Source organism: Eptatretus burgeri, chromosome 6 (genome assembly GCF_056783735.1).
Source record: "Eptatretus burgeri isolate ZD-2024b chromosome 6, Ebu_testis_v1, whole genome shotgun sequence".
Classification (NCBI taxonomy): Eukaryota; Metazoa; Chordata; class Myxini; order Myxiniformes; family Myxinidae; genus Eptatretus; species Eptatretus burgeri.
The window spans coordinates 11,461,476-11,485,074 of NC_140966.1; the positions used below are offsets into that span (position 1 = coordinate 11,461,476).

At 42.9% G+C, this 23,599-nt stretch overlaps 1 protein-coding gene across 1 annotated transcript in view; it reads right to left on the reverse strand.

The window, feature by feature from the left end:
- LOC147024251 (choline-phosphate cytidylyltransferase A-like) overlaps positions 1–23,599 on the reverse strand; it is a 50,053-nt gene that overhangs the window by 18,105 nt on the left and 8,349 nt on the right. Inside the window, exons 2-6 of the mRNA XM_085883998.1 lie at positions 10,269–10,365; positions 10,037–10,153; positions 9,765–9,916; positions 9,591–9,669; positions 2,751–2,893 (exon numbers count right to left, since the gene is read on the reverse strand). Of these exons, the coding sequence (XP_085740124.1) occupies positions 2,751–2,893; positions 9,591–9,669; positions 9,765–9,916; positions 10,037–10,153; positions 10,269–10,365 (588 nt within the window). The remainder of the gene's footprint in view (positions 1–2,750; positions 2,894–9,590; positions 9,670–9,764; positions 9,917–10,036; positions 10,154–10,268; positions 10,366–23,599) is intronic.

A 23,599-nucleotide genomic window follows, 5' to 3' on the forward strand; every position in this document is an offset into this window, starting at 1 on the left:
TTACTAGTTTTCGCTAACTTTCAGTGGTGAACGTGACCAACACAGGAATACACATTTACACAAGTACGCTCCCAGGCACGTGATCAATAATGCTACAAAAACAAACACAAAAGAAGATGAGCACGATGGCACACGCCTTAAAGGGGAACACAAACGCAAGTTTTTTTTGTTTTTTTTTGCCAAGCAAAGAGTGTCGTAAAAAAAAAAGCCCGAGACTGTCGATTTTCGATTTAACCAGTGACGTCCAACTATGAACTCACCTTGATCCGAATGGTGGTTTTACATCGCAAAACAGTACAGGTTGAACTCGGATTCTGATACTGATACCGATTTCACCGTCATGGGCAACACTGAAGGTTCTCAGAATGTTGAAGGTGATCAGTGGGATTTTGAATAAACTAATGGAGACAAAATTAGTGATGGAAATGCTTTCGGGGGAATTGTGGAGCTGAATCGTTTCGAGCCTTGTGCAAGTGATTCAGAGGAAGAAGGCGGAAGCCTTTGTGAAGATGAAAACGCTGGTCACATAATCACTTCAGCTTGGTGGGGGGTTGAATTTCCGTTCAATTGGCGGTTTATAAGGGAGGGAGTTTGTATCAATTGATAAAATTGGTTGATATGTTGCTCGAGCAGAAATACCCGAGATAGAAAGATAAAAGTCAAAGTCAAATTAAAAGTCAGTGCCCGACAGCATGGGCACTGCCCTGCACACCCAGACATCACAAACAAAATGGGCGATGAATGCTTTGTTCCACCATCGCAGGCCGACAAGGTGTCTTGCATATTATGGGATCATCAAGTTTCATACTTTTCCTGGACGACATTTGTGACCGGGCCGTGTCCCACAGTCATATCCGTGAAGTGTCGATGTCCCTTCCCAGTTGTGTAACGTCACAACCGGGAGTCGACCGCCATATTCGTGTTGTCTTCAGGTTACATCGCAGTAGATTCAACTCAAACGGCAAATAATTTTCGAGTTCCCACAAATATGCCGAGTCGATGCGTCCTTGGTGCTTGTATAATAATACAAACCGAGATGGTTTCATGCGACACCAATGGCCAAAACACCATAACTTTGTCACAAATTGGACGAGGTTGATCCGAAATACCTAAGTGTCGATCGGGCCAAGAAAATGTTTGCTTTTGTGCTCGGAGCATTTTACAGAGCACTGTTATGAAACCACAGAGATGGCTAGATATTGTGGTTATCCACCACGATTGAGAGAGGATGCTATACCCACAATTAGGCAAAATAAACAGCCATCAACTCAAAACTGCAACATTTCTGCCCAGCTTCCAGCACAACTCCCTCCCTCCACATCCCCCTACAATCATCATCCCACAATACCCACCACCACCACAACCACCCCCCTCCACCATACCACACCTCCCTCCCCTCTAGCACCATTCCACCCTCCACAGGGGGGAGTTGTGCTCGGGGGGAGGTGTGGTGTGGGACAGGACATCAACACGGCATGAAACAGCACCGGACACAGCTCCACAGCATGGGCATGGCATGACCACACAATAATGGAAGTATCCTGGGAAAGTATGAAATGGGACAATCCCATAACATATGAGAGACCTGATCAGCTTGAGACGGTGGGACAAAGCAATTGTCACCCATTTTGTCTGCGGTGCCTGAGTGTGCCTGGGCGGTGTCCATGCTGTAGTATAACCGATTTATCAATTAATACAAAATCCCTTATTAACCGTCCATTGAATGGAAAAAACAAAATCCATCAATCTGTGGTGAACATGCAATCGGTGTTTTCTTCACTCACACCTCCATCGTCGCCATCTTTGTCTGAATCACTCGCATAAGGCTCAAAACGATATGGCTCCACAATTCACCCGAAAGCATTTCCATCACCAATTTTGTCTCCAAATAATTTCTTCAAAATCCCACTTATCAGTTTCAACATACCGAGAACCTGCAGCTGCTAATGATGGTGGAATTGGAGCTCGAAATACACTGTTTGTCGATGTAAGCCGCCATTTTGATCAAGGTGGGTTTTGAGTGTGACGTCACTGGCGAAAATCCACACTCCAGGGCTTTTTTCGGCACTTTGTGATCGGCAAAAATAATTCAAAAAACTTTTCCCTCAAATTAGACCACAGTTAATGATTTTCAATGGTTTTCAGGGAGGGGGGGAAATTGTGTTTGGGTTCCCCTTTAAAAACAAGTCACGAAATGTCTGAACAGACCAAATTAAAACGATGATGAAAAAGGACATGAAATGGTTCAAATTACAATGCAAAGGAAAGCTCTGACTCACTAAGAGTAAGCATATTACAGGCAGGAAGCAGTTGGGGAAAAAACAAAAGAAAAACAAGCTCAAATGAGCTAAGATCCTAGTCCTCTTAATGATGATGTCATAAAAACGAATATGACGTCATTGTGATGTATCAGGTTTGCGATAAATTATCTGTGCTAATGCCCAGCTTGATTCCCGCAAACAAAATTCAAACAGCTTGCCTAGTTTCGGAGATAATGGTATAGGCGATTTCCATTAGCGGCAATATGACGACGTCAACTTTTTTTCTCGGAAGAATTTCCAAAATCGGAGATGGTTACTGCCTGCACGCGGGCTTTCTGCATATACATGGCAAGTTTCACGAAGATCCGATGAAAACTGTGGGCTGTGAAACAAAAAAGTCCACAAGAAGAAGATGAAGAACAACAACGTGAGTAAGACTTAGAGATTCTCCACGTGGATGTAAAAAAAAGAAAGAAGAGTGCATCTCACCTTAATGAAACCCACATTAAGTTCCTTGGCTGAATATCCACGTTGCAGGTTTCTCCGTACATAGACGTCATAGTCCCGAACAATGCGCGTGATAAGATCAGACGTGGATATGCCGTCTGTGCGCTGAGTCGGTGCAAACATTCCTACAGGGCCACAGGTGCATCAAGATGTACTGTTGTTATGCAGGGAAATATAAAATACAGTAAGGCTTATCATTAAAGATGTGCGTCATAAACAAAACACGCTAGTACTGGCAATAGCTCTCATGTTTTGTACAAGCATTGAGAAAGCAATCGAAAAGGAAAAAAAAAAAAAACTGAAACAAAAATCTGTGGCATAACAAAAATGCATAAAATTACATTACAGCACAGACTGCATAATTTAGTGACTCCTCTGTTTATAGCAACTGCAACAACACATTTACAACTTGCGTCAACCACATCGGAATTTTTAGTTTAAAGAAAAAAAAAACTGAAACAAAAATCTGTGGCATGACAAAAATGCATAAACCTCTGGCAAATACCCAGAAGGCAAAAAATTACATTGAAGCACAGACTGCATAATTTAGTGACCCCTCTGTTTATAGCAACTGCACCAACACATTTACAACTTGCGTCAACCACATCGGAATTTATAGTTTAAAGGGAAAAAAAAAGTTGATGCAGCTTTTAAAATCCTTACATGTAACGGGTGTTCCTAAATTATCTTTTCTATTTTGAACACAAATCACAAAAAATGACTAAGAGGCATACAAACAAGCACTTTGCACCATCTTGTAACCCAACTCAAAGTTATTCCTGACACGTCAGTAGACTTCCTCAAGTGCACCACACGTGACTCTCAGAACGTCCGATGTTCGATTTCGGTCCACATATGCCACATGTCCACAGTCACATGTATTTTGAAGACATTTTTCGCAAGTCACAGCAATTTTTGTGGTCATGCTAACACACTGGAGAGACACCTGAGAGAAAACATTGCAAACTAGAAGGGCACTCGGTAGAGTGCATACCTCCGCCACGTAATGCCTGATGCATGAGAACATATCGGGCCCAACACATTTTTGAAATATCATGCTATACAGTACTTTATCGTTTTTGGCCCGATCTCTCAATGGTGAAGAATCACCATGAAAATTAAATAATTCTCGTATCCAGGTCCGGATTCAGATCTTCAACAAAATCCAATCAATTCTTCCTCGTCACACACCCAACATGTCCTCCAAGTTTCACCTGAATCTGTCCACAACTCTGAGATATCGTGCTATATATTGTTTTTGGCCCTATCTCTCAATGGTGAAGAATCTTTTTTTTTTTAATTCTAATAGTCTGATCCCGATCCAAATCTTCACCAAAATAGTGTTACGGTTGTGGAAATTCATAGATCACCATTCAGGTTCCCCGAAGATCAGTTATGTCGATAAGTGTGTGTTCCAGGTTAGATTTCCCCACCGATGTATAACGAGAATTGTTTGTGTGCCGGGCTGTGAACCTTCGAGGTCGTGTTATTCTTTTCTGTCTTTTATTTTAAACAAACATCTCCTCACCATCTTCTCCACAACCGCCATCATCTCCTCACCATCTTCTCCACAACCGCCATCATCTCCTCACCATCTTCTCCACAACCGCCATCATCTCCTCACCATCTTCTCCACAACCGCCATCATCTCCTCACCATCTTCACCACATCCGCGTGAAGACGGTGATTCCAACCACGTCCGCGTGAAGCTGGTGATCTCAACCACATCCGCGTGAAGCCGGTGATATCAAACATGGCCGCGTTCTGACGGTGATTCCCAACACGGCCGCATTTGACAGCAAGATCGGATCAAAACGGCGAAAGGGGCGGAGCCAGCCGGGGGTGAAGGGTCGAAGGTGAAGGAGCGAAGCCCCGGGGGCTATAAAGGGCCAAGTTTGCTTGCCGTTGTGGAGAACGAGTTGTGGAGAACGAGTTGGAGTCGGGAATAGCGCTTGGAGAAAGCATTCGAGTTTGTGCTGCGCTGGTGTGGTGGAGTCGGGAAGAGCGCTTGGAGAGAGCGTTCGAGTTCGCGCTGGTGTGGTGGAGTCGGGAAGAGCGCTTGGAGAAGAGCGCTTGGAGAGAGCGTTCGAGTTCACGCTGCGCTGGTGTGGTGGAGTTGCAGTTGGGGTGGGGAGCTGGAGAGTTCGGAGGTTGGAGTGCGGGCAGAGACACCGAGGGTCGCCGAACCAGGACCCAGCGAGTCACTAAGGGGGTGGCCAGGTAGCCCGCTCAGTTTCTCGGAGCCCCTTCGGTCATCCCGGCTCCGAGCAATTATAAAGGCTCACGAGCCCGGTTCTTCCTTTCTTTCTTGGGTTTCGTATGAAAGTCTGTGGCGCCTTGGCCATAAGTAACAAACTGATTAAGTGCATGCACATTACATAATAGATATCGGCTGTAGGTTTTTGCTCCTGTCTTGTCCCATTCCCCCATTCATTGCATATGTGCGTTTAAAATAAATACCCCCATCGTTTGAATGTTAACCTGCTCGTTGCGTCCCTTCCTCCATTGACTGCCATAATTGTGTTCGGAATAATTAGCTGGCTGATTATAAGCCGATAAAACATACATCTGGTCCGACGGGGCTTGGCGATATAAAACCGCTCGGCAATCGCAAACGGAAGGAGCTGCTTAAGTGGCTCGTTTTCGTGCAGGCTCCGTCGAGGTATAAACTCCCGGCATTTCTGTCTGCACGAATAATTAGGTACATCGACAATTCGGCGATCGACCCTGTAGCGCGTGCACAGAAGAGTTGGCTGGTTTATGGTGTGTTAAAAACACCCGTAGCTGTGTTTCGACGTTGATCCGGAAGCTGCGACTAGATTGCCACGTTCGGTGGGCGCGCGCGGCCGAATTGGGCTAAGGTGACGGGCCCGCACGCCGGACGGGCAGAAATCAACAATATAATCAGTTCGTCGTTGTCACACACCAAACCTGTCCACAAAATTTAATCCGGATCCGTCCACAACTTTTTGAGATATCTTGTACACAAACAGACAGAAATGGGTGAAAACATAACCTCATTCACCTTCGGTGGCGGAGGTTAATAAGAATTCTTTGAGTTGGTCTAAAAGATGGGGCAAACTGCATGCTTGTATGTCTATTATTATCCCCACAATTTTGAAGAAAAAAAACTGGGGTGATATTGTAGTCTACTCCGTCCGTCTGTATGTCCACCGATCACGCTATCTCCTCTTAAACGGTTGTGCAGAAATTCACCAAACTTGGTAGTTATGGTCACCATACGGCAAGGTGCAAGAGCAGTAACATATTTGGCCCCACCCCTTGGGGAAGGATCCAAAGGTCAAATACCAAAAAATACAATTACAGGTCTATTTTTTATTACCCCCACACTCAGTAGGACAAGCATTTTAAAATGAAGCTTTATGTATGCACTCAACATTTGGTGCCGCATGAAATATCGAACGATCTTTGGGGATTTGACCCCCAGTCCACATCCCAGGGGTTGAGGACTTAAGGTCACAGGGGTCAAAACGAGGGGAATTTTTTTTCTCAAAATTTGATATTGGGTCATTCCTGGTGGAACGTTTAACTTTGGTCTAAATGGGAAGCGTGTGGATTTGCAATGACGTGCCATCGACTTCGCTCTAATTACCTTCGCAAACTTCATTTGACAAAGGTATTGTATTGACCCCTGTGTATTTATTTATTGGTAAATATGTGTGTGGACAACATTGCGCAAAAACTGCTGGACCGATTTGCATGAAATTTTCAGAGATGATGTGCAGTTACTCAAGGACGCCAGGCGAAGCTTTTGGGAGCAATCGGATTAAAAGGTCAAGGTCACGGTCACGAAAAGGTCAGAATCGTTTTTTCGTCATAACGCGGTCAATTTTTATCCGAACGAGATAAAACCAACACCAAAATGTTCATTACTCAATTCTACATTCTAGGCTATGCCACATGAAAGTGTGGCATAATTACCCTAGGTAGCGGTTGGGGGTTAAAGGTCAAGGGGGTCACCAAAAATGGTATTAACAATGTTTTGGATCACTTTATACAAAAACTTTACAGAGGATTAGCTTGAAATTGTGTGGGAAGGTTTGTTGTCATGAAAAGACAAATCGAGTAGATTTTTGGAGCGATCGGATCAAAGGTCAAGGTCACAAAAAGGTCAAACATTTTTATTTTCACGATAACACAGTCAATTTTATTCCAATTTACATCAAATTAATGCCAAAATGATCAGTATTCAATGCCCTATCCTCAAATATAACATATTATATGGTGTTGTTGTAACCCGAGTTAGCGGTTGGAGGTCAAAGGTCAAGGGGGTCACCACAAAGCATTTTTCATTGGGCAGCGTCGTGGACAACATTACGCAAAAAAACACTTAGCAGATTGTCATGGAATTTTGTGGACTTGTTTGACATCATGAGAGGACAAATCGATTAGATTTTGGGAGCGATCGGATCAAAGGTCAAGGTCAAGGTCACAAAAAGGTCAAAATCATTTTTTTGCGATTAAAGTGTCAATTTTGTTCCGATTTACATCAAATTAAGTCCAAAATGTTCAGTATTCAAATCCCGATCCACTGATATAGCGTATGGTATAGTGTTTGCAACCCTAGTTAGTCTGTGGAAGTCAAAGGTCAAGGGGGTCACCAAAATGGAGTTTTTGATTGGGAAGCGTTGTGGACAACATTACACAAAAACCACTTCGCAGATTGTCATGAAATTTTGTGGATGTGTTTGGCATCACGAGAGGACAAATCGATTAGATTTTGGGAGCGATCGGATCAAAGGTTAAGGTCAAGGTCAAAATCGTTTTTTCGCGATTAAATTGTCAATTTTGTTTTGATTTACAGCAAATTAACTCCAAAATGTTCAAAATTAAATTCCCCATCCTCTAATATGACACATGGTATAGTACTTTTGTCACCCAAGGCAGCGGTTGGGGGTCAAAGGTCAAGGGGGTCACACAAATTCACATTTATATCGGAAAGTGTTGTGGACAACTTAACACAAAAAAAACGAAACGCAGAGATGCTTTAATTGTTTTGGATTTGTTTGGCATCATGAAAGGACAAATCCATTAGATTTTGGGAGCGATCGGATCAAAAGTCAAGGTCACAAAAAGGTCAACATCATTTTTTCATGATGAAAACGGTTAATATGCTTCCGATTTACATCAAATTAACTCCAAATTATTCAGTGTTCAATTCCCCATCTTCTGAAATGACACAAGGTATAGTACTATTGTCACCCTAGGTAGCGGTTGTGGGTCAAAGGTCATGGGGGTCACGAAATGCATATTAGTATTGAGATGAGTTGTGGACAACTTAATACAAAGGTAACTAGAATATATCTCTGTCTCTAAACTGTGTGTCTGTTGATGCAACAAGGGCCATAAGGGCCCTACCAAACTTAGTTACTAAGTAAAATACAACAAATTTTCATTAAGGAGACTTGGTATAGTTTGATATGCACATAGCTTCGCTCATGGTTTAGTAAAAGGAGTTTTACTTTCTTGTTTAATTAGACGCCAATTAAAATGACGTTTTTGTCCTCGCTCGGATTTGAAAACATGATCTACTTGATCCAGGTCGTGTCTGCGTGGTCAGTGACATTCGACCGAATCCGACCCAACATGCTACAGAGTTCGGCACTCGGAACAACGAATCACCTAAAATTGTCATAATCGTAATAGTTCTAATAACTAAATCCTTTCACAAAATCCGGATCATGGACTTTAAATTTGCGAAATTCCCGAGCAGATTCAGTGGAATTTTAGTTCCTCATTTCACTCTCATGCCATGTTCAAACTAGTGGCTGCGGCGAAGGTATGCGCTCTACGAGTGCCCGTTCTAGTTTTTGTTTTTTTTACCTTCAAAATAGGAAAGATCATTTCGGAACACCCTGTACTTCTTCAGTTCCATAGATTGACTAAAATTACTTTTCTTCTTGCACACAGTTCTCTCTCACTTCAAAACGCAAACTTATCTGAGAGGTTTTTAATAAACGTACACAATGAATAACAAATTATTTACTCTCCACTCAAAGGAGAATCCACTATGTTCCAATCCCTAACTCCTCATTGTTATTACAAGTCATAATCACAGCTAAGCCTGGTGTTGGCTTAGCGACTAGGGTGGCTGGCTTGGGATCTTAGGGTCCTGAGTTCAAGTCCCGTATTCCGCTGAATTAACACCAGGTGGGGTTCACTCAGCCTGTCATCTTTCCGAAGTTGGTGAAATGAGCATCAGTGTACTGGTATAGGGGCACAGCATCAGCGGTACAGCCGTGCCCCAACAAAATGATAGCTACCCGACAGCCAAGCTACCATTCGCAAGAAGAACAAGAAGAAGAAAATCATGACTTGTTATTTTGAGATCTAAGTTTATATTTGGGCAACAAGCTTTTACACAGACAAAGCCATCATTGCATTCATCAATCTTTACGCATTGGCTGAACTGATGGCAAATGATCCTTTTCAACCTAATGTTGAGAGAGGAATGCAAACCAGTGATGGGCTCTCACAAGATGTAAAAATAAGACCTCAACCATAAAACTAGTTTCAACCGTCTTCCCTACATGAGTTCGCACAGCTCTCAACATTTGGTTGAGAAAATTAATTGTCAATATTTTTTCGCCAAAACAGACCAACTCTTGATAAAGACTAGTTTTCCACCACTTGTAGAATGCCTGGTACCTGCATTTGCTGATTCACCAGCAGAAGCATCCAGTTGATTTGTATCTAGATCATGAGATCACCCAGATCTCCACACATTTGCTGCTTCGTTTCGGTGCCAGAAACTTACAGAACTTGGAACTGTACTTTTTTGTGGGCAACTATGTGACTTACCTGCTGCTTTGATGTATTTGTAGATGTCATCTGTACCAGCTCCCGAGTAAGGAAGATCATCATGTGCCACAAAGTCAATCTGCAAAGCATCAGATTCCATTGCAATGAGCAAAGGACAGCATGGGTTTAAACCTCTTAAAGCAAGCAAGGAAATGGATAAAGTTGAATGCTCACCTGATGCTTCTCAAGAAATTCTGGTGTGATGGTCCAGGGTGCATCCCGCAACACCTCATCCACATAGCGACAGTGTCGCACTGCTTCGTACCTCTCATCCTCAGTCATCACTGTCCATCCTTTGCACTTGTGAGTTAATTCATCACTGCTCACTTCAAAACGGGCACAACTCAATTGCGAGATCAAATGTATCGGGGCCACCTTGCAAGTTGAAAGGCCAAAGTTTTCAAACAACTCAAGAAAATATAGCAACCGAGGTGAAAGACACTCACCCCCAACAATCAGATAAGTGTTTGGGAAAAGGCTCTTCGCTTGCATCAGCGCCCTGGCATGTCCAAAGTGAAAAAGGTCAAAAATGCCATCGGCATACACACGCACTGGGCGATGAACTGCAAATCGATAACAGCACAATTGATTGTTTGACACAATAATCAGTCGATTGCTCAGGATATCAAATCCATAAGGTTGCCACCTTATAAACACCGCAAGATGATGTTTGCTTACTGGATGTGCCAAGTCGAGCTTGTGCCAATGTGATGTGCTTGTATCCTTCGATTTTCATCCCTTCGGTTGGTGTAAACGAAGCTGCCTCAGTCAGTCCCTGCAAGCATGCACAATCAATGAAATCTGTTTAGGAACAATCACATTCTCCTCCTGTGGTGTAACTAATAAATGCTGAACTCCATCTTTTCTTTTCGTCACGCTGGATATCCTGTAGAAGCGTGTTGCTCTCTCACAAATCAAAATTCATGGATTTTTTTATTTTATTTTATCGTATTTATTAATTTTTTTACAGGCTCTAAGGCTCATGGAGAAGCTGTGACACAAATCATGCACACATGCAGACAGATACATGAGACAACACGAGACAACTTTCACACAAACACAGCCGCTGAGATTGGGGGAAGTGATGTCACTTCCCAGAGAATCCTGGGTACTTGTGGGATCATCTTTATGAAATCGCTTTTCTCTCCACACTCAACGGGGCAATCAAGGAGGAATTTCCTCCTCGCCATGGATGCCAACATTTAAATTTACACCAAAAAGTTAAATTTTTGACTCGTCTGAACACAGAACTTTTCTCCACATGCCTGCGGTGTCAAGATGTTTTTTTTTATATATAAACCCCATACGAGCTTCTTGATGCATAGTTTTCAATAATTGCTTCTTTCTTGCCACCTGTCCATTGAGGGCAGCTTTGTGAAGGGAACGGGACAATGTTGATTGATGAACACTAACCCCCATCTCACATTTCGAGCCTTGCAGATATTTCAAAGTCATTGCTGGATTTACAGTGACATCCCGAACCAGTTTCCTGCTTGCCCGGCTGCTGATGGGCGACCTGATCTGGGTAGAGCCTGGGTGATATGATACGTCTATCATTTCTTAATAATGGATTTCACCGTACTCAAAGGGATAATGAGTGACTTTGAAATCTTCTTATAACCCTTTCCTGAACGGTGTTTCTCGACCACTTTATGTCTGACTTCTTTGGTCTTCATGTTTGCCTTGTTGGTTGACCAAGTGAGTTGCATCCAAAAACTCCTTCGAGAAGTGGAGGAGCTTAATATTTAAATTAAACCACTGATTACATACAGGTGAAACCTATTACACTTATTTTGTAACCTTTAAAACAAATAATTTGCTCCTGAAGTGGTCAGGTTAATTAGGCAAAGGGGTTGAATACTTGTGCAACTGAGAATCATCTGATGTCCTCTGTTAATCTCACTTATTCACATTTTATCGACATTTTTTAGCTTTATCACTTTGGAGTAGTCACTGAAGACATCATATTTTAAGATTGATATTAAATCATCGTAAAATAAGCTCAGGTAGTATCAAAATGTGAAAACTTTGGAGGGTAATGACTAATTATGTGAGCCACTGTATTTGTTGAAGTACCTGTCGTATGAAGGAGTAGGTGAACACCACAAGCCGAACGAGTTATAGTGGGCGCGAGGGTTTTTATAATGATATTGTGACTGTACAGTGTACATAAATTGTATCTCTCTCTCACTCATTAAACCTGTTCTCACCATCAGTGTGTTGGTCTGATACGCGATTTGTTAATTTGGCATCAAACCGCAGTGAGTAAAACTCTCAGCTGTTTGGAATTGCTGTGAATCCTCGATAGGAGGGCATTTTAAAACTACAGCTGGCTTGTCTTGTGTGCAATCGCTTGGCACATCTTATTTGACAGACAAACCGGCTGAAGTAACAAATTCTCGAGAGAGAGTTTTCTGTACGCCGAAAAACAAAGTAAACATTGTTTGAGCTTTCCTGTTGGATGCGTGTAGTCTCTTTCGGCAGGACGTCACAAAATTTGGGATCGAGAATGAATGATCAGAATGAGATCAATATTTAATCGTTTGCAGGTATAGTAATTTAAATGTAAAAACGTCAAAGATTCTAAAATAAAAATATTGTTGAGATTATTGTGCGTTGCTATGCAACACTAAAATGACAAAGTTTATGGTTTCAAGTCAAAGACAAACGTTAAGATTTGGAACTTATAAACCTGAAATCGAAAACAAACAGTGATTGTCATATTCTTGTTGGTGTTCCCACAAGGCTCATTGTTAACAACAGACCCAATTTTCGTAATCATAATACAATGCCTTCAGAAAGTATTCAACACCCCTTGACTTTTGTCACATTTTGTTGTGTTACAGCCTGAATTTAAAATGGATTCAATTTAAATTTTTTGTCACCGATCTACACAAAATACCCCAGAAGTGAAAACATGTTTTTAGAATTTTTTACATTTCCCCACTTTGACATTCGTGGCCATGTGCTGCTCGTATTCGCCGTTTTTCGCTTATGAAAAAAAAAAATTCCATGAGCCACGCACGTAAAATAGTTCTAAAACATATCTTCCACCAGGCATGTTATAACTGAGCTGCATGGCTTGTTCCACCATAAAGATGCTCCACCATATCCATTAAGACCTGCCCCCACCACCCCCCATTCCTGTGAGTTGCACAATTAAAATGTAAAATGTTAACATGGACTCTTGCATAAGTAATTAAAACGCTTCAAAGATCTATTACGAGCTGCCGAAGAAGTTTCCTTACCGAGAGCTACACAATTAAAATGTTTCACCACATCTGACACCTGCTGCATAAAATGGTAGCATGGCACTTGTATAATGAAAACGCTTTACCACATCTACCACCAGACCCCAGCTGAATACATCTGGTAAAACGTTCCAGCAGCCAACATCCCCCACAAAGAATGGATAGACTACTCACCCCTCCCACAGCTACCCACAATTCCAGCAGCGTGTCCTGGGTTTCAATCATTCTTCTCGTCCCACTGCCTTAACTGGTGTTGTGCCTCTTGTTCGGCTCAATGATCAAACATGACTCCCAAGTGCAAGACCAGTGTCGGAGATTCGTCGACTACCAAGAGGCAGAAGAAAGTGATGAACCCGAGTCACAAAGTAGATCTACTGGACCGGCTGTTGAGTGGAGAGAGTGTGGCTTATGTGGGCAGACACCATGGAGTAAACAAACCCACTATTTGCTACATACAGAAGAACGAGAAGGCGATCTAAGAAAGTGTTTGATTGAGCGCTGTACCGAGCACCAAAGTGGTCACCCATGTCCAGGATGCTTTGTCGACGTGGAGCCTGAGGAGTTGGATGCTCTTAATTGCCTCACATGCCGAGGAGGGGTTTGGAGCAATTACCAAGGTTTCCGAGGAGGATAAGGAAGAGGTGTCGAGGTCCAAACTCCCGGTTAAGTTCCTGGGTGAGATATTGCAGGACATGTGGTCAGTTAAGAGAGGCTGTTAGACACCGATCCGGTCATGGAGTGTTACCTCAAGTTCACGAGGGGGGTTGGATGATGTGATGCTCCCATACAAGGAGCTACATTGAAACTTGCAGCAATCTACCAGGCAGCTCTCAATTACGGAGTTCTTCTGCCCTTGTCCATCCACCTCAGGAGCACCAGCACCCTATCCTGCCTATTCTGCATCCCTTTTGGTGAGCAACTCATCAGAATCCTTCCTCATTGTTGTTCTTTTTTACTTTTATGGAATAGTTGGTTCATCACTTATGATAAACTGTTAATCACATTCCATCAATAAACTTTGGAAACGGTTGTTATCCAGAAACAACCTGGGGTTGTCTTTTTTTTTTTTCTAATGTGTAAGCATTTTTTTTATCTGTGTCGAAGTGGCGACCCATCTAGGATTGTACCCAATAGCCAAGGAGACTGCTTAGGCAGCACCAACACTCTGCACAGAGTATGGTCCCCATGGATGGATGGATGGATTTTTTTTTTTAATGAAACTGTGATCATGTGCATTCACAGTCAAAAAGATTGAAATTTTTTTAAAGATTCCCCTATGATTCAGGAACCGGCAGGAACCTCGCCCCCTTTTTTCATCGAAACAATGCGTGACATTTGTGACTTTGCCATTTTTCATGAATCAGGAACTGCCTGGAGGCTAAGTGCATGTAAGTGGTTACCACCCCTATTTTAGGGCATACCCTGACGAGTGGCATTTTTGAAAGTCACAAAGACTACTACTGGTCATGAAATTCGGTTCATTGCACAGACAGTGTTCCATAGGACCTTAAAATATATAGGTTCATGGGTTTATGATGTATATTACTGAATCTACAGGATTTTTATTGAATATGCATGCCCAGTATTGGCCTTTTTTCTTGTTTCACCTGAAAATATGATATATATTAGACCATGCAAAAATACAACATATAAAACATTCTATATGAAATTTCTCATCAAATCAAAAGGTTGTCACCCACCGTCTGAGAAAATCAGCATTTGTGTCGGTCAGTGGTGGATTCGCATGATATATGCACATTCTGGCATATTTTTTATTTTTTCTTGTTTTATTGCCCTTTTAGAGCCTGGGACTATGAAATCCCCTAACAAAATGACTAGTTTATCAATAACTCATATTTACGCGTCATAAATTATTCAACTTATTACCAATAATCAATGTAAAAAAAATTGAGATGATCCGGGTGGATACATAATTACAGTGGCTTGACCGAACTTTCCAACCCAAATGTCCGAGTGCGCGTCACGTTTTTAAAAAAAATGCTTTTATTCTTCTGTGCATCAGATTATTTTCACTAAAATTTATTTACAAATGGGGCACAGTGACATAGATATAATAGTATAAAAAATATTGAAAACATGCATGGCTTTGGTTTCGAGTAATTTTGCATTTTTGTCTGACTGCACGTCACACTTTTTTGAATTTGATAAAAAAATGAATTTTCTTTAAAAAAAATTTAAAATACTTTTCCAGGTATTTAAAAAATATTTTATTAATCTAGAAGGCAGTTAAAACAGTTTTGGAGAATTTAGAGAGCTTTTTGTTACTCCCAGAATTGATTGAATTGAAAATTTATGTTCAAGAATTTGTTCGATAAATCTCTCTTTTAGTGCTTTTCACCATCTGACAGTCACTGAAGAGGAGTAATAAAAAAATAGGTATGTATTATTAATATTCCCAGAAATTGGTATTTTGATAATTAGATTAGTTGCTAGAATAAGTTACATACTACGACCTGCATTTATTTTGCCAAAAAAGAAAAATTAGGTAATTTCATTGAAAACTCGCAAAACCATCGGAATTGGTACCCCTTCTTCAAAGTATCATATTTCGGTATATATATATATATATATATATATAATTTAGCTATATGGTTTTTTGTTTTGAACTCAGTTAGACTTACACTTTCAGGAAAATGTAGTGAGAAGGCAATGGAACAAACTTCATTTTTTGACATTTTTGAAACAGAGTGGTAACCACTTACATGTGCTTAGCCTGGAACCTATCCCCCTTTCTCCCATTGAAAACAATTTGCGGTATCGACATTCGCGGCATTTCTCACGGGTCACGAACTGCCAGGAACCTATCACCCCTTTTCCATGGAAACAATGCCCCGCTATTCACGGCATTTTCCAGGAACATATCCCCCTTGAATAGCGGGGTCCGACAGTACAGAAATATCTAATTTACGCAAGTATTCAACCCTCTGAGTAACTAATTTGTCGAAGCACCTTTAGCAGTGATTACAGTTTCGAGTCTTCTTGGGTATGTCTGTATCAGCTTTATAGATCTGGATTTGGGGATTTTTCTCCCATTCTTCCTTGCAGATTTGCTCAAGCTCTGTCAAGTTGGATGGGGAGTGTCGGTGAACAGAAATCTTCAAGTCTTTCCATAGATTTTCAATGGGATTCAAGTCTTAGCTTTACCTGAGCCACTCGAGGACTTCACATTCTTGTTCTGAAGCCATTCCAGTGTTGCTTTGCCTGTATGCTTGAGGTCATTGTCCTGTTAGAACATAAATCTTCACCACAGTCTGTGGTCTTTTACACTCTGAAGCAGGTTCTCTTCAAGGATTTGCCTGGATTTGACTCCATTTATTGTTCCCTCTATTCTTAGATATTCATTTGCATTTATAATTGTTTATATACTAAGTGTACATTGTACAAAAGTCTACATCCCTGTGTAAATGTAGGTACAATATCTGATTCAACTTTTCTTTTTCATAATTTCATATCAAATTGTTTGTAGTCCTGGGGCTGATTCTCAGAAGGGGCCTAAAATGAAAGTTTACTGCACCCTCCTGCCAACATAGGTTTTATGTGTTTTTCTTGTTTATTGATCTATAAGGTGATGATTTTAAAACATTACCCCTTCTAAAAATTGTCCATTCGAAGTTTTTGGGGGCATTTTTGATACCAGGTATACCGCTTTACCACTAAAATAAGTTTTTTTTGTGCTGGGGATGGGTGGGCATATTACATTGCAGTTACGTTTGCTCAGAGTGCACCTAGACACATTAAATACAAATCCAGGTGTTTGATTTTGTTTTAGGAGATATTTTCGCTAGAAATTGTGTGAAAATAATGTAAAGATTGTGTGAAAATGATAAAAAAGTGTGAAAATGGTAAAAAAAATTGTGCGAAAATTATCAAAATTTTGTTAAAATTATGACAAAATATGATGTTTTGTCACCAACATCATAAACTATTATAGAAATTCGCATTCTAGTATATTTCTTGATGTTGACTGTTGCATATAGTGTCTGGTGCTTATTCAGTGTGAATTGCATTCGCATTAGATTAACACTGGGAGCATGGGGGGGGGGGTGATACCCTCCCCACACTTCTAAGGTTTTTCATACGTCATTTCTAAACGGTTCAATAAGTCAACATACAATTTTTAATAGCTGTGGACAGAAACATTACAGTGTAAACTTTTTCCATTAGTGTGGGGGGGGGGGCAACCATAATTAAATAATTGCCCCTACCACGGGGGGGGGGGGTACCACCCCTCTATGTGAAATTGTGAATTCTATACAAACAGAGTGAATTAGACCATTATTTTATATCCAAGGTACTCACCAATAGAACAAAAAATAGCCAAAAATATATCTATTAAAGGTAAAAAATATATATATATATATAGTAATGCCTAGTATGCCTTGTTGACAGATCATACTCAAACAGAAATCTGACGTTAGTCCGACTGCAATGATGCTTTTTATATGGCATCTCCCAGCTCTTTCTCGTTATTTCTCAGTGACTAGTTATTCACTGTGCTCCTTTTCTCTTTCAGCATTCCTTCCAACTGTGGGTCTATACAGTTCTTTCCGCGACTCGCAAATGACTGAGTGATGACTGCCAAAGCCAAACCTGTAGCTGAAGCTGTGATGAAGTTTGGCCATGCACCAGAAGGAAAGCGACTAAGACTTTCGATAAACTGGGACAAATGCCTTTGCCATGGATTTTCATCCAGCGTTGGAAAACTGGAGAAATTCACACAAACATCATGGCAGAAATTCTGCCAGGCTGCTACACGTCGGCAAGATGGTATATACGATCTATTTAAAGATTACATTGATGGTGAGGAGCCTTTGCCAAAGGATGTAACACAGCTGGTGAAGCACCACAACTGCTATGCTTCGTATGTCCTGGAGAAATCAATCAATCGACTAGAGAGGACCAGAGAGGAGACCGTCAGCGATATTTCTGTCGATACTAAACCTCCCCAGCGAACTACAAGATCTACAACGCCCGCATGCTTGCTGGTAAGATGCGTAATCTGTCAAGAGGCAAAGCGACTGGTTACCAACCGCCGAAAGCATGAGGCGCTTCATGCCCTGACCCTTATTTCTGCCATGGAAACTATCACTAAAGCTGCCGAGATTCGCAAGGATGAACGGGTACTCATGGAACTGCGTGGGGGTGGGAGAGGAGCAGCTGACCCAATAGCTGGGGACATTTTGATCCACCGATCATGCCAGAGCAGTTACACGCACAAGCGCACCCTCCTGTCTCTGCAGAAGTCCTCAACAGAAGACCAGGAAAGAGATCAGTATGACCGAGCTTTTGATGTGATTGCCGATGAGGTAAATGCAAGAGTCATTAATGGGATGGAGGTGTTGCAAATGAGTGACTTGCTGCAGTAGTACATCCAGGTGTTGGGAGACTTCGGTACCCAACAACCAGACTATCGAAGTGAAAAACTAAAGAAGCGTCTGAGGAAGGAATTTTCCAACACAATTTCTTTTTGGCACCCTAGGTTCCGACGCGGGTGTGAAGTTGTTTTCTGTGATGTTCTACCCGGATTAATCTTAGACGCTAGAATGGCTGCAAGCAGCAAGCTGGACGACGACAAGATTGAAGACAACATGCAACTGTCAGATAATATGGAACGGCAAGACAGAAAAGAACTATACCATGCTGCACTTCTGGTGAAAACGGCGATCATGCAGGTAGAAGATATGACATGGCCTCCATCTCCTGAACATATCTCAAGTGCAGCCGCTGAAGCTGCAGTTCCACCATGCCTCTTCAACCTTCTTGCCTGGATTGCAACTGGCAATGCTTCACTCATATATGAGGCAGCCGTCTCCCTGGATGTACCAGCAAACGTTCCTAAAGCTTTGAAGACCCGCATCCTCTCTATCGCCCAGGACATCATCTACATAACAAGAAAAGGCCGTATTTGTACTCCCAAGCACGTATCCCTCGCAGTCAGCGTACATCACAAAACTGGCTCAATGCAACTCGTGCCTACACTGAACCGATTCGGACACTGCATTTCGAAAAGTAAGCTCCAAGAAGTGGAGACGGCCCTTGCCGAACACCGCCTCCAGCAGCAACACGTCAATGTAGTACCAAGCAACATAGCACCCAACGTCCCAGTAACCTTTGTCTGGGATAACAACGACATCTGAGAAGAAACAGCCACCGAGAAAGGAACCACACACTGTACAAATGGGATTGTTGTTCAGGCTGCAGTCTCAGGATGCCGGCCGAAGATGCCCGAGGCCCGATCTACACCCAAGGGGCGGAGACGGTCTGTGCAAGAGAAAACCAGACATCTGCTTGAATACCAGTATGTAGTGCCATAGATGAATTACTATCTTGATGGGAAAGCGCGCAGTCCCCACATGTTAAAAAGTGTGGTCGCTCTCCTCCTCCTCTCCTCAACACAGTCTCTTAAACCGTAGAAAATTTGCCGGCCCCACCGATACGGATTAACCGGAGTTTACTGTATATGAAAATATATATTTGAGGGAACGTCGCTGGCGAGGGCGGGAACATAGTTTACATGCTAGTAGCTAGTTTACGATCTGACCCGAAGCTCATCTGACCTCGGCTGCAGACTGGGCTGGTCATGTATAGTGATATGGCAAATTAAAAGACTCGTTCAATGTTCTATGCGCTAATGTGGCATACAAACATATTTGGCAATAACATTATTTCAAATGCATTATTCATTTGCTATTAAGGGACATCAGTCTGCGGACGTCTTCACATCTTCCCATCTAAAAATTTTTAAAATGTGTCACTTGTGCAATATATAAAAGCGTGTGTACACATACAATATGTATAACATAATGCATGGTAGTTAGTGGTGGTGGTTTCGTTGCAGGTCAAGGAAGCGTGTGGGCCCTGCGCGTGTGTATGAAGCAGCTGCACTTCTCACATCTCTGGACCCATTGGTGAGGAAAGAAGCCCGCAGCAAGGACCAAGTATGGCAGCTGGCGAGACTTTCATCTGGTTTGACTCTGCCCACAGCCGATGACTTGCAGGAGATGCCTGGATGGTCTGGTTTCAACGCAGAAGCACGCAAGGATGCTGATGTACCCGAACCCCACAGCATAGGCTACTTGCCCATCATTGACGCCTCACCAACCAAACTTGATGTTGTATATACACTACTGATGAGATCGGTTGAGACAACAGAAGCAGGGGGAGAAGCCACCGGTGATTATAGTAATGGATCAAGCAGTCTATGCCAAGGCTCTTGAAATTTGTTCTTCCTCTACAGATGCTGCACTCCAGCGGGTGGTCTTACGGATGGGGGCCTTCCATATGATTCTCAACTTCCTTGGGGTTGTTGGCCATCGCTTTGCAAGTGCAGGACTTCGGGATATTCTCATAGAGGCCGATGTTCTTGCATCGGGATCAGTAGATGCGGTACTTCAAGGGCGACACTACAACCGAGGGCTGAGAGTGCACAAGCTGGTAGCAGAAGCCCTGGAGCATCTGAAATGGGAAGCTTTTCTTGACTGGAATGAAAAACAAGCCAACCCTGTCAATCTGAATGAACTGGATTCCATCCTTGAAGATCTTCGTACTGAGGTCAGCGCAACTACTCTCAAAGCTGTACTAGAGTCAGAGCCTTTTAAGGTTACCGTCGAGAGGTACGAACAGTTTTGCCAATTCCTTGGTCCGAATGGCCAGTTCTGGATTTCTTATCTACACATGGTGGGTCTGATTTTACAATTGGTGAGATCAACACGAGAGGCCAACTGGAGGCTTCATATGGAATCCCTTCTTGAATTGCTGCCATGGTTCTTTGCGTATGACAGAACAAACTATTCCAGGTACCTCTCAGTTTATCTGCTTGATATGCTCAGACTTCCAGCCACTCACCCTGCTGCACATGAACAATTGATTGCTGGTGACTTCGCTGTGCAGCACTCGAAGGGCAACAAGTTTGGTCGCATTCCACAAGACCAGGCCATTGAAGTGACCATCAACAGAGATACCAAGACCAGGGGTGGCATCATTGGCATGAGCTTGAATCCTGCGGCAGTATTTAAGTGGATGATCCTCCGCGCCGACCGTGCTGAGTACACTCGACACTGTGAGGAGCTGTCAGGTTCAACCTCCACAGATGAGCTGGCATACAAAGACGCCGGGAAGAAGCGAGTGAAAGATGATGAGGCCGCGGTGCAGAGTATCACGGCATGTATTGAGAACTGGATAAACCCTTTCCAATCTGACGAGCAGCTGTGCCATTTGACTTCTGGACACGTGGCAACCGAAGATGTAAAGCGAGACCTTTTGGATGCTCGTCAAAGAGGCGTAGGATCACTGAGGACATTTGCAGCAGACAGATTAGGGAAAGATGGAACCAAAGACTTCTACGCTACTCTACCACAACTGCAGCTGAAGACGTTCGCACCCATGAAGAAGAAGAGACTAGGGCATGACACATCGCACGCCAGCGTCCTGAAGTCAACAAGAGACATGTTTGGCCGTCTCCTTGTGATTGGTCAAAGCCGTAAACTATCTATGGAGAAGCTTCTGAGTTACCCACTTGGACCGCTCCCACTCTCAATCGCCACGCCAGATGGAAGTCCAGTGAAGACAATCAAGGCTAAATTGCTCAGAGCACTAGAAGACAATGTGCAACCGCTGACAAGTATCCCCCCGGATGCTACCTGGATGCTTGACGCAATGGCCATCATCCATTCATCAAAAACGGCACCAAACATGACATACTCACAACTGGCCTCTTCACTCTTCAACACCATCACATCTGGTTATCCAGCTGGTGCGCGCAAAGACTGGGTAGTTGACACATACCCTGATATATCCATAAAGATCGCGGAGCGCAACCTGAGAAGCAATGCTGGTATGGAGAGCCTCGAAACCAAGATCCGCACAGGAACACAGAAGATTGACCAGCAGCTGAACAAGTCTCTGATGAGTGGATCCTTCAAATGTGCCCTGACAGAATTCCCCCTGAATGAGTGGTCCAAGCTAGAGTATGCTGCGCAGCTGGGCCAACAAGCACTGTTCGTGACAACTGGAGAGAGGTGCTTCAGGTTGAAGGCCAATGACCAACTAACAGAAGTCCTGAAGGCAGAAGTGGCTGAACTGAGATGCACACACGAAGAGGCAGACACCAGGCTTTTGCTTCACGCAGCCCATGCAGCTGATCACGGTGCTCCTGCTGTGATCAAGTCCACAGACAGTGATGTTGCAGTCATTGCCCTTTCAGTCTGCCATCGTATTAGCTCGCAGCTCATCTTTCGCACCGGCACACAACAGCGGACCCGCTACCTTGATCTTACAGCTATGGCACATACCCTGGGACGCGATATCTGCTCTTCTCTCCCAGGTTACCATGCCTTCAGTGGCTGTGACTCGACCAGTGCCTTCACTGGGCGCGGAAAGCTGTCAGGACTCAAACTTCTAAAGCTCGAAAATGAATTTAGAGCCACTATGAACAGCATTGGGCAGTCCTTCAGTCTGTCAGTAGCAGAACTCGCCAGAGGAGAAGAGGCCATCTGCGCCCTGTATGGGAAGAAGCAGCACAGTAGAGTCAACGAACTGAGGCATGAGATGTTTGGCGCGCATACCACAGACTCATGCAGACTTCCGCCCTGTCAAAATGCAGCCGAGTTCCACCTACGTCATGCCATTTACCAGGCTGCCATTTGGAGAAGATGTCTCGAGAACTGCCCACATGTACCCACTCCACATGGTCATGGCTGGGATGTATCCGGGAACGAGATCACCATCAAATAGTTAGATGTTTCTCTTGCCCGACGTCTGTCATGGAATGTGTTAGCTGCCGGTGTCTGCGTTGTGCTGACCGGAGGTGCTCCTGTAGACAGAATCAACTAAGTTGCACCAGAGCATGCAGATGCAAGCCTGACCAGTGCAGGAATTCCAAAGAAACTATCGTTGATCCACTGAAATCCGACGATGAGACAGATGACGAATAGGACATCGAACAATTCATATGAATCCAGTTTTTCTTATCAGGTAAGTAAGATTTTGCTTTGTCTATAGGTCTTTTAACCTTATTTTACACGGGGTCTGAAATGACATGGGAACGTGCTAGAAACCTGAAACTTGGCCAGTTGCTACTGCCACATGCTTATTTTATAAAAAATGAACTCATTTCAATTTTTGCCTCAACAATGAGCTAATTCTGACGTCAAGAATAATTAATTTTGGCGAAATTCTGTGTTTTTAGTCGGTAAGTTTTAGAGTAAGAACCCCCCCCCCCCCCCCAAGACAAATTGCTCCCAAATTTGGTACACGTTTTTAGAAATGCCATAGGATAAACGTCACCAAGTTTCAAAGTCATACCTCTAACCGTCATGACGGTATAGGCAGAAAACAAATATGCCCCCCCCCCCGTGTAAAATAGGGTTAATATGTGTATTATTCAGTAATAAATATGTTTTTCAGGGTTTCGATAAACGTCCATGCAGGTTTAGTAAAGTTACAATGCCTCAGCACAATACAAAATGCTTCCTGAAGCCAACAATATTGTCCTATACGAATGCTACAATACTCAATACTGCAAAAAACGGCAGGCTTTGCCAAAACGTATCACTACATGAAATGGCTTGCAATGGGTCATTTGGACACTTTTTGAAAGGGGTAATGTTTTGAAATCAGATGTCTATAGACGATATAACATGAAAAAACCATCAAACCTATGTTGGCAGGGGGGTGCAGCAAAACTCAAAATTTTGGAATCAGCCCCAGGACTATTGGACAAATGTACCTGGATCCATT